The 12,581-nt window shown below is 36.6% G+C and overlaps 2 protein-coding genes across 2 annotated transcripts; both read right to left on the bottom strand.

Annotated features, from left to right (window-relative positions):
* Positions 1-4,382: 4,382 nt before the first annotated feature.
* hoxd12a (homeobox D12a) lies at positions 4,383-5,674 on the bottom strand. The gene is made up of 2 exons (NM_001139551.1): positions 5,069-5,674; positions 4,383-4,854 (listed from the first exon to the last, which is right to left on the bottom strand). The coding sequence occupies exons 1-2, from the start codon at positions 5,637-5,639 to the stop codon at positions 4,616-4,618; spliced, it is 810 nt and encodes a 269-aa protein (NP_001133023.1). The 5' UTR covers positions 5,640-5,674; the 3' UTR covers positions 4,383-4,615.
* A 3,224-nt stretch (positions 5,675-8,898) lies between these two features.
* Positions 8,899-10,076, bottom strand: hoxd13a (homeobox D13a). Its single transcript, NM_001139550.1, is given in 2 exon segments — positions 8,899-9,158; positions 9,488-10,076. Coding segments are annotated over 2 exon segments (849 nt in total).
* Between the last annotated feature and the right edge of the window lie 2,505 nt (positions 10,077-12,581).

The raw sequence follows: 12,581 nt of genomic DNA, 5'->3' as shown, positions 1-12,581 counted from the left end.
CGAGGGAGAAAAAATCGGAAACGTAGTCTGACGTGCAATTCATCTTTATCGATTCTCGAGGTAATTGTGTCATGTGATCCGGTTAAGGAATTACCATATATCAATATCAGTCATTAAGAACTGTCTAGAGCAACTCATGTGAGCGCACACGACAGTTCATTGGTTGCCTGGATTCAGAAGCAACTCCTATGTAGATCTGCGCTCGCCCTCCGAAATAGACATTACTAAACAATCCCTGAGATATTTCATCAATGGGTTATTGCAATAGTATTCGAGTTATAGAATGTCAAACCCACAACTTTGTATGTATTCCATGCATGCCCTATATGTGCGCACTATTATGAGAGTATGACATGTATGCATCATGGTAGTTGAATACATATTAAGAAATATTTGTAGTTGACCTCCCCTTGGAGTCCAAGTTAAAGGGCACAGAATGTTCCCTCGTGCACAGTCTACTTCGCATCCAAATCTATACTCACAAATTGAACATTAGGCCTACAATTACACACAAGTTACGCGCGTAATAACTTGGACAGATAGATAAAACAAAAGTACATTTTTAACGCTCGTGCCTCAACAATGCAAACAAATGCACAACATGGACCAAAACATTCATATTCACAAACCTAATCTCAAATTATATTTCATAATCCACATAGGCTACCACAAACACAGAAAAGGTGAAAGATAGAAATGAAAGACATGAAGAGAACGAAAACAAGAAAAAGAGACATATGAAGACAACTTAATTATAGAGAAGGATTAGGACTATGTGGGGGAAATATACTTTTCTGATTTCAATATCAACTATATTTTGACTCGCTTCCATTATATTTCCAGGCCCTATATTGACTCCGAGCATTCATATTTGTGGTGTTTTCCGATTTCAGAAAGATATCCAGGCCTAACAAAGGGATACATGGAAATTCTTTACCTGGTTGTTCGCCCCAAATCCAGAATCGTTCATTTTCCTCGTACATATGTAATTAGTGGTTCTCCGGATAAGATCTTCCCAAATGTAAATTAAAAATAGAAGCGTCATCAGCATGATTGGCTGCAGGAAGGCTTTGCACTGCCAAGTACAAAACATCTCTGCTGGCTTTGACCGTCTGCGGTCTGAGACGATGTGCACCAAGCAATCACCAATAACGTCGGCACTCAAATCATTTTATTGCACAGACAAAAGGAAGTGTTGTAGTTTAAGTGTATCTTGTAGCTGTTGGAGGAAAAAAACACTATTGTGGGTGGCGATTACTTTGTGCTTTGGACATTTTGAAACCGTAGCCTGAGATATGTCTAGCCTACTTTAAACAGTGTTTTAGAAGATAGGTCTTCAGGACTTTCATTTTCAATTTACACCATTTTTCACTTTACGCATAGAAATACATATGCCTATTAAATAATATAAATAACGTGAAAGGGAAGTAAACAGTATAGCATTCACCATAGCAAATCCCTAACTAATTAGATGTATAATTGTGGGCCCAGCGTCCCATGTTCTATTACATCCATAGTATTATTTGCACGGATTAAAATCCACACATAACCTCGACAGGCCCAGGTTATTTTGTAGTTGAACAGGAACACAATACTGAATTATTTTTGGGGGGCACTAAAAGTAACATATTTAGATCCTCAAACACACACGAAAAGCATAAGTAGGCTATATCATATATAAATTACCCTGCGCGCAACCCGGAGAACTATAATAACCAACAACAACACATGTTGTTTGAGCGTTGCTGTTTGGACTGAAAAACTTGGCCCAAATGCAAATGTTTTTTTAATGACACGTTTTCCCCTCAGTCTCCCCGAAATGAGTTTAGCTCGTGTTATTTTTCTATATAGTGTACTACAGTGAAATATCCTCAATCTTAAACACACAATGAATGTGAAAAAACACTTGATTATATTATCATTATTTCTATTAACCTTTCAGTGAAAAATAAACCGTGAAACACACGAGTTAATACAATGTTAAAAAGTAATTACGCACAAATTACCCACAAAGAATTCCCCAAAACTAGGAGCTACACAATGAGCAGAGAGTACTGTACATGCTACCCATGTACTAACTATATCAAAACAACATTATCTAGTCCTATACTACCAACAGTAGCATAATGCAAAAGAAATGCCATTGGCAATGAATCCAGGTTGGTTGACAACGCAACAATGAGTAACCTGCAAAACAGTCCTTATAGACAAAATGGGCGATTTGGGCCTTGTTTTCACGCCCGTCTCATGCGGATGTGTCATCAAATAGATAGATACCCTCTTGCAAATACCACGTCTTTAAAGCACACAAAAACCAAAATAATTTGATTGTTGTTGTTGTCATGACAAAATGAGTTTGAGTGCGTATTTTGCAACACAAGATTACACACTAACTTGACCTTAACTTTGTTTTGGCGCCCTTCTATCTTGAGAGCATGAGCAGACGTCATCTGGCAGAGTTCTCATAAAAATCCCTTGCTGGACCAAAAAGCCACACCATTCCCCTTTGATCGCTTTAAAACAATGGGATTGTAAACTAGCAAATATAATTTCACAGTCATAAGGTAAATAACAGAACATTAAACAACAAATGTTTAGCTATAGGCCATTCTGAAGCATTTCAAGCGCTTGTGTGCTTTGGGATAATGCTAGATTTTAGCCTCCTGAGTCTCTGATAGCTAACCAGAGATTACAATATATCCAGTGATGCAAAGCACTTAAGTAAAAATACTTTAAAGTGCTACTTAAGTCGTTTTGGCGGGTATCTTTACTTTACTATTTATATTTTTTACAACTTTTACTCCGCTACGTTCCTAAAAAAAATGATGTATGTTTTACTCCATACATTTTCCCCGACCCTCAAAAGCAGTCCTTACATTTCGAATGCTTTGAAGGATCTAATATGGCAGACTCTTTAAAAACAAATGCTTAATTTGTAGATGATGTCTGAGTTTTGAAGTGTGCCCCTGGCTATAAGTAAATTAGAAAAACAAGAAAATCGTCCCATCTGGTTTCCTTAATATAAGGAATTTGAAATTATTTATACTTTTACTTTTGATAGTTAAGTATATTTTAGCAATTTCATTTACTTTTTATACTTAAGTAGGCTATATTTAAAACCAAATAGTCTACTTTTAGAATTTTACTCAATTAGTATTTTACTGGGGGACTTTCACTTGGGTCATTTTCTATTGAGGTATCTTTACTTTTACTCAAGGATGACAAATTGGTATTTTTTCCACCACTGAATATATCCTTGAAGTTACTCCCTCGAAAACCCCAAAACCATTTATACATTTAACAATCAGTGAATTCATGTAAGTAGGCTATTAAATGGAATATTTACAAGCAAACAAAATGGTAAAGATCATAGGCTAAGGAGTGAGAGCGATCATATTCAGTAAGTAGTCCATTTCTGTAGGTCTGTTTCGGAATAGCCTAGCCTATATGTGTCGATGTGCCGCTTGAATAAATAGATCATACAAACATGTAATCGTACCAGTAGGTTCTGCGGTATACTAAGTGGAATCCACATAGGCCTAACTATGCAGTAAATTATACCCTACGTGTACGTGCTGGACAGATATGATGAAATAGCACCACAAGTGTTATAGTGGCATTTTGAGCAATGTATGTAGCCTCAAATGTCTACACAAATGTGCACATGTACCTGCATGTACATGTACACCAAGTCGTCATGGAATTGTATGCATTGATGTAAAATATGTAGCTTTTCGAAATAACGTCGATACCAATATCACACTTGATATGTGCCAGTAAACTGTTCTAATTATTCATAAATTGGACCCCCCAATGCAGTTATAGGCCTACAGAGAATTCTAGAGCCACCCAAGTGCTTTGAATGCAGCAGACAAATGGAGGCTGCATTATGCACCATTACGCAAACACACCAAAAAATAAGACAAAAACACATTTATTGTGTTGAATAAAGATAGACATGCAAACACATTAAAAACATGGTTCATTTTTCCGACAAAAACACGAACTTGAGCTTGGACGAGCAATTGTGAAGGCCTAGTAGCAAGACTGATCACAGATATGAGCAATATACATGTCTAATCATATAATCATTGTGTATTTCATCAATACAATAAGCCTACATAACTTATACATGGATTAAGATTCAATTATAAATAACATTCATGTCCCAGAAACAAATAAAATAAATGAACGCTTGCATAGCCTACCTATATTAAAAACAATCCTCCATTGACATTGCCATACCTTATTATACGCTCAGATATAGTGTGTGAGTCGTTGAATAAAATCATTAGGTCAAGAAGTATCCTATTGACCTAAATCGCATGCTTTACAAACACTCAAAACCACAAGTTCAATACGTGAATTTCAGAAAATAAATAATGCTTTCTTCATCACCCACTAACTAATAATACAAGGCCAAAAGTAACAACAATTCACAAGCTCAGTTGTTTGTATAACCATCCAAAATATACAATACATCGTTCTTAAAATAAAATAAAAATGATAGGCCTATAACTATATTGCCAAGATCAGTGGCTCAGGACAGAGGTTTGAAGTGGCTGCGCTTGTCTGAACCGAAGCCACACGAGGTCATTATCAAGACCCAAGGCTCTCAGTACATGGAAAATGCATGGTCACGCATCATCAGCCTCTTCTTTTTCATTCTGCGGTTCTGAAACCATATTTTGACTTGTTGATCACTCAAGTCCAGTCTTTCAGAGAGTTCCTTCCTTTTTTGCCTGTTTATGAACTCGTTCATCATATATTCGTTCTCAAGTTCAGCAAGCTGTGGCTTTGTGTATGGTTTTCTCTTCTTCCTGGGTTTCACTTGTGAAGAGCACCAGGGTGCATCTGGAGAAAGAAAAAACAACAGTCCTTAGCAACTTGTGGATCTCCCACACTTGGTAAAAAAAACGAAATTATATTTTGGAGAATTCAGAAGCATGCAGGCATGGTCTGCAATTGTCATTGTGTAAACATCAAATATAACAAAACAAGAACTATGATTTGGAGGTGAAATAAATAGCCTCGACATACAGTTTAGAAACCGTTAGAAGTATCTTACCATGTGAAAATGACGCCCTGGCACCTGCGTTACTTGAAGATGGTTGAATTGTGGGAATTGAATGGGCCGACTGCTTGAAACCGGCTGCACTTGGCTGGTTGGTGGGATTCGGTTCGTGTTGTGCACCGGAATTATGTGACCGTCTGTCCAAGTTCGAAAATTCATATTTCGAGCTACCGAAATTGATAACTGCATGTTCACCAGAAAAGGCCTGCGCATGTCTAGCAGGTTCTTCTGGCTTGTGGTTTACATCCTGAAAGTAGTATTTATTGGACTCGTCAAGTGGTCCCTTGTTGTGGTTGTTGGGATTAGTATTTACAGGCACTGAATTGGATAGAAACGGCGGAGAGTAGCCACTGAAGGCGCGGCTCTGAGGCGGAGATGTGCACGAACTTGGGGAAGTCCACGGGAGCGAGCACACCTCTCGCCTGTTGTAGGAAATCTGATGCAGCCCAGAGAGATGAGCTCCATTGCCCCGCAGGTTGGAAAAATATAACGACTCCGGGGTAGGAAAATTCAACAGAGAACCAACATAGCCAGAATTCAGAAGATTGCGCTCACACATTTCCATGGAGCTCTCTCAAACGCTTCTTACAACCCTTTTAGAGACTCCTAATGAATAAAGGGAAGGTAATTGTTGATTTGCTCATACAGTGTCACGTGATATGCAAAACATGTTGTTCAGTCCCACCCTTGGCCTTAATACTGCAAGGCAAGATATTCCTTAAGGTAATGTTATGCAAGAGTAAAATAAAAAAATACATAGCCTATATGAGAAATACAAATGGGAGTGTTATATAGAGAAATTATATACAGTATCGTCAAACGGAAAGGTGTTGGTTAGATGGCTCTATCAAAATCAAAGAGACCGTTTTCATTGCCAATATATTATTATAAGGTATTGTTGCTAGTTTGCTGAACTATGATGATACTGATTATTGTTATAATTGAAAAACAATTGGCTCTATGTTCAATGCAAGACAATGTAATTTACGCTAAACATGCTCACGTTGAGAGATAATATGGCTAGCTAGGCTGGTCTATGTGAAGTGACTAAGATTTAGCTACAATTATAAGGCAGCAGTGTAAAAAAAACATTTCGGTAAAATAACCAAGATTAACATAGACATATGGATAGTTTTCTGTGAAGGCTATTCCTAAAACGATCTATAGTGCTCACAAGTCATTGACGATTGACAGACAGGTATGGTTGCTACAAGTCCAATAACTAGCACTATATTATAGGCTATGCAGTATTATTTTTTTCATACAATTTCAAAGCAATAATACTAATCCTACTAACGAACGATTCTTCCCCTATTCACAACTCATGGATATAGGTATACACATGCCCCTCTACAGTTTAGTAACAGTTTAGTGTATAGAAAAGTAACACAAAAAATAGTTCTGCAATGTTCAAACAAAACGGTAGCCTCGCATAGTCCTACCTTTAAATGAATTGCTTCTGAGAAGACCATAGTATGATAACGAACAAATAACTATATTGGAAATAATAATAGATAGCCTACTATACTCTTATTTATCCTACCCTTTGTGCCATATGAAAAAATACAAATTATTTTTGCGCCTATACGCTATGATTCATTTTTTATAAATTAAAAATGATATGAACAGATTTTTTTTGTTCACACGTTTAAATAATAGGCTATTATCTCTTGACATACAGGCTACAGTAAAGACATTTCCCCTTTTGATACTTTTCATTTACAACCCTTGTTATAAATATGTAAGCAACTGGATTAGACTAGCCTACATAAATATATATATTTTCTTCAATTTCACAAGATAAATTACTAGCTTCCTGATTCCTATAATATCGATATTAGCATAGCATACTCTAAACAATTGTTTTCATACTGGCCCTTGACACATATCTAGATCAGTCATCTTACCTATGCTAACAAATACTTATCCTTAAGGTTTCCCAGCAAAGCTAGACAGTCAGGATCCTCGGACTCGAGAAATGACATTTGTAAACGCTCCGTCTCCGGAAAGAAAGGCGACAGCGTGGCCTCCCATCTTTTACGAGTCTAGTAAATGTAAGAATACCCTAAAACGACATTCTTTTTAGCCACTCATAGAAACTAAGGACCAAAATATATTGTACGCATATTGCAAAAGCCAACGTTTTACTGAAAGCGTTGAATATTGGTATAGTTCAAGGTCAATGTCCAGAGAGCTCAGATTAAGCAAAAACAAGTCCAAGTGCATGTTTGATGTAGTTTCTTGGCAGAGGCGATTGTTCGCTGATTAAAACAAAGAATCGCCTCTGATGTCTTTTCTTGAAAGATAATGCATACAACTTTTGATGTGGGTGGATCACTCCGTAAGATAACAGCACTAAAACTTAAGTTCGGACGTATGAACTCTTGTCGTTTTCTGTGCCTCCGTGGGTGGGTAAATGTTGCGCTCACACCAAATGGTACTTTGTTATATTTTAATAAAAAATGTCCCCAAACCGATTATGATTTTTCAGCATATAGAATATAACGATTTTCAATCAACTTTGTTAATTTCATTCGCAATAAAAATGTTTTTCAATTCAGTTATTTGTTTTAAAGAAAATCCCTCTTGTGGAGAAATTGCGTGCTGAAACCAGTAGATGGCGAAACAAGTCCATGAATAGTTGCAATTGTATCATTCATTCCTTTGAGTGAGAGCATAGTATTTACAATAGATCCGAATGAAAATGTATATAAAATTGTCATAAACAATGATCATGAAAATGTTTTGATTGATTGATAGATTAGATTGATATAGGCCTTAAGCCTCCCTAATGATAAACACCAGCAGTTCTAGTGGAATTATGGAATTGGTTCCCTCGCGATGGCCTACATACCGATATGACTTTCTCTTAAGACCTGATTGTAAACAGTCTGCGTGGTGGAAAATGTCTCCTTTGAGTTGAACGTTTGCTTTATATCCGTTACGCAACATTCTCGTCGACAAGTAAAATCTTACTATATATTTGAAATGATATGATCAAATAGGGGCCTAATCGCACAACTTTAAGTAGGCTTACGTGGAAGTATATAGGCCTATAGGACTGCATACCCTCACGGCCACATTGCTAAAATTGGAATGTTGTTAGACCATATACATGACAAGCACACTTAGTGTTTAATAAGAACGGACTTGATACGTCTTAGAAATATGAGACAAAAAACAAAGATTATCGGAACAGTTATATTTTATTGACCCAATCATACCTAATTCACCATCACCATATTTGACCTTATCAACACAAATGTACGTAATTGTAGGACTAAATGTGTGGTCACTTTTTCGACTAAGCTTTGACCTTGAAACAAATGAATCCATAACGGAGATTCTCCATTGAGAATGCTTATTAGTCTAGCACTGTCAATAGAGATTCTCCATTGAGAATGCTTATTAGTCTAGCACTGTCAATAGAGATTCTACATTAACAATGTTTTTTTGTTGTTGTCCAGGACTAGGCTTAATCTTTGTCTGGGGAAACGGACCCCAAATGTAGACCAATCTTTAAAATACATCTAGGTGATATGATATTCATACAATATACTTGGAATTTGACCTACATAACCCAACCCAGGCCTATAAATTCAACAACAAAAGTTTAAGTAAAGAGCAGGAAAAATATTTTTTCAAAATTGCACAAATACAATTTCAACATCAGAATATATGATTGAATATAGCCCCGAACAATAGACAGCAGCTCATTCTCAGTCAGCACACATTATAACACACGAATATAAATATTTACCAAAATATTGTGATACTAATGGCTGAGACAATTCAGCATTTCATAAATGGGGAAATAAAACAAATCAAGAGAAAGTTTCAAGGTCTCTATCTTTTGATATAAGCTTCTTGTTTTTTACACGACGATTTTGAAACCATATTGTTACTTGTCTCTCAGACAAGATTGTGGAAGAAGCTATCCGTTGTCTTTTCTCCTTGGTAATAAACTTGCAAATGGTGTACTCTCGTTCAAGTTCCTTGAGCTGTAGTTTCGTGTAGGGCACCCGTTTCTTCCTCCCACGTCGGTATGAAGTGCAGACATCTGGCTGGTTCATTACTGCTTCCTCTACACAAGTATGGAACAAGAAGAAAGTTCATGTTTCGAGAAGAAGAAAACAAATTACCACTAAACGTAATGTACAGTTAATAGTGTGGTCTTTATGTGTAGGACGTTTTCTGACCCCAAAAAATAAAACATAGGCTACGTAAAGTTACATCGAAAGTCATAATATTTGTTTCGCAGTTTTTCTTTTCTCAGGCTAATGCATAGACTTTGTTAATTGTTCTTTTGGAATCCTCGGTTGGGCTAAACTGAACAAGTCACTTAAAAACAGACTAAAATTCAAGTGGGTGAAATAATAGTTAAAAGAAGAGGTTACAGAAGATATAACCTACCTGTGAGGGATGACTTCCAGAATTGCGAGCCCTGCTTCTCTTCTCTGGTATAATACAGTGGATCGCTCCAACTATTAGCCCAGTTCAATTGCTGAATGTCCTCATGCCTCGGATCTCCAGGACCAGCCCTTGTTTCAACAGGTACATCAATGTATCCAGGGATTCTTGGGTAAAGACACGTGTAGCCTTGGTAAACATTTCCAAAGTCTTTCAGTCTGGACTGCATTTCACTGCAGTGTATGTTGGAACTTGAAAACCCAGAGAAATGCATTGGTTTATCTGATGAGTGTCCAAATAGAGACGTCCGAGAAGTTGGTTTCATCACACCCTGTTGGAATAGATTGCTGTCAGGGATTGTGCAACCATAACAACTGCTCCCCAAATGACAGCCAAATGTGAGTGACGCATTTCTGGCGACTGTAGAAAGAGGTGAGTATGGTTTAAGAGATTCTAAGTCAAAAGAGTTTGGTTTGTCCGAAATGGTGTATACCGTTACTCCTGGTACCGACCGGCTTGGGTTAGTCCTGGGAGCAGAGGAATAAAAACTACTGCGATGGACAGAAGTGATACTATCTCCCAAGCCCTCCATTTCAGTTTGACGAACTGCCAATGCAACTTTTATCGGTGAAAACCTCACATAGTCCCCTTAGATCCAGAACGTATTGCTTTGCAGTGCATGAATGCAAAGCAAGGATGAATACAAATGACCCTTTCGTTTTTTTGTTGTTGCCTGACTGATTACAGAACTGTGACAACTAAATGTGGTTGGTCGGTTGCTTTCACGTGACATGCACATATATATGGCTAATGGATCTTCTGAGTACTAGGCTATTGTGGTTTTGTTTTGGGCAAGAATGTTTGTAAAATATAGGAGAATGTTAAACATATAACAGCATACGCAGGATTCCAAAACGATCAATGAAAGAAAAAAAACGGCAATACATTTGAATATAACAATAGCCAATGTTTTTGTGTCAATGTCAGCTTTGATTTCACTGAATATATAGGCCTACAATTCCAGTTCTAATGTTATCGTTGCCAAATCCTGATATTTTCCCACGGGTGAACCAATCCAATCATTTTCACGGGGGAAATAAATCCTAAATTGAACAAAAGAACAAAACCAGAACAGAAAAAATATACATTATTATCTGACAACGTACATCTGTATAAATATGCCCACTTGTTAAACATGCAGGGAGGAGTCTACATTTGAAAACTGTTGCAGGCTTTGTATCGACTTCCTTTGTTATTCTTGAAATGTTTATATCAACCTATTTGCATGTAATTATAATGAGAAACGTCACTATGGTATATTCAAAAGAATTACATAATTTAGAAATATAGGCCTTAACACCTTTTTAACTTCGTGTTAAAAACAATTAATGATTGTTATAGGCTACAATGATCACATATAGGCCTACACATTTTTACCACTAATAAAATATGTTTAAAGTGGCTATTGGATATAGTTTTCTTTCGTTGGGGGTATTTTTTTCCTACTCCACAAACCATGCCAACGTTTGATTGAAATAGTCTAACAAGAATATAAGTCTACCACTCCTCTATAAATAGGCCCATATTCAAATATTTTTGTAATATAATCATGTCGTTTAAACAATTATTGATTCCTTATACAAACCTTGACATCCATGTCACTATATAATGAATAATCATCAAATCATTTAAATTTAGTCTTAGAAATGAATTTAGGCAATATAGAATTTCAGTAGAAACCAGTACACTAGGCCTAAGTCTGCTCAATGTTACACCAAATAGTAAATAGTTAATAAATAGTCAGTAAAGACACTCAACTGATTCAAAAGCCCATTGACAAATTAGCACAAAATGGAAACGCTATTGCACTTGAACATCACTCTTGAACTTGCTGTCTGGGCTTATGGTAGACCTTTCCTCCATCTAAAAGCCTTTGGACACGCAAAGTTGCATTTTTCAAATAAAGTACACTCTTAGAAAAAAAATGTTATTTGGGTTTATATATAGAACCTTTCGGTTATTTTGACGAGATGAAATAACCCTTTACTAAAAAAGGTTATATATATTAACCTGAAGGCAAAGAAGCTTGAGGGTTCTATCCCTTTCCCAGAGTGCAATGTGGATTTTAGCCAACAACAGGAAACAAAAGCTAACACAGTCATATCAAACTCTGAAATGTCAGCTAACTAGCTGTCTTTTCACTTGTTTTTTTTTTTTTTTTTTGCATTGGCAGGTATATCCATATTGATTCTGCTGCTGCATGATTTCACCTGGTCAGAAAAAGGCTAGCTGTCTCGTCCGGAAACAGGCAGGGGGAGATCGAAATCATATTCTGCAACATTGTTGCCGAGGTCAAAGTGGCAGACAGCAAGGTTCATACAAACCTCTGCTGTTGCAAACTAAATGCTACATAGAAGCAAGAGGAAATAATGCGTTTAATAAAAGTATACACTCTTAGATTAAAACAAAAATAATCGCGTTCTATATAGGCATCAACGGCCATTCCAGCATGAAGACGCAAGAGCAAGGTTGTTGCAAATACCCTACCAATATGCACGTCATTTTTACATTTATTAAGTTAAGCAAAGTTGATTATTTAATTGAAACACGTTGGGCCATAATCATATAATGAACTAAAGGCTAGGTAGATAAGGTTATTTCAGAATCAGCTAATGCTAGACAGGAAAAAGCTTATGGGATAGGCTACTTTAATTAGCCACTTTAGAAGATAGCTAGCTAGCTAACTATTACAAATAAATGTACATGTTTGTTATTGAATATGCCAAACAGAGCTATAGACTACAGCATGACATTGTCAATTATCTAATTGTTACTTTATTTCAGTATTTCAGTGTTGAGTCAGAGGACTATGTTTCATGAAGGCATTGGAATACTGTTGCTGACCTCTGTTGAACTCACGTGGTGGGCAGTGGGCTGACTGAAAGGAGGTATGTAGCTATCTCAATGATTTAGAATAAATTATTTATAATAAGTCTTGATGATTCAATAGCCTAGTTAATCATTAGCCTACATTACTTTTAAAAATACTATCAATGTTTTGCTGTCTGACAGTAACCCACCTATCAGGGTCTGCTGC

Source organism: Salmo salar, chromosome ssa25 (assembly GCF_905237065.1).
Source record: "Salmo salar chromosome ssa25, Ssal_v3.1, whole genome shotgun sequence".
In the NCBI taxonomy this organism is placed as follows: domain Eukaryota; kingdom Metazoa; phylum Chordata; class Actinopteri; order Salmoniformes; family Salmonidae; genus Salmo; species Salmo salar.
The sequence above is the reverse complement of the archived record's forward strand: the minus strand, read 5'-3'. Positions and strand labels throughout refer to the sequence as shown.

Coding starts and splice junctions, on each gene's coding strand:
- hoxd12a (NM_001139551.1), bottom strand. CDS start 5,639: ATGGAAATGTGTGAGCGCAATCTTCTGAATTCTGGCTATGTTGGTTCT. Junction 4,855..5,068: donor CAGGGCGTCATTTTCACATG/GTAAGATACTTC, acceptor TTCTTTCTCCAG/ATGCACCCTGGTGCTCTTCA.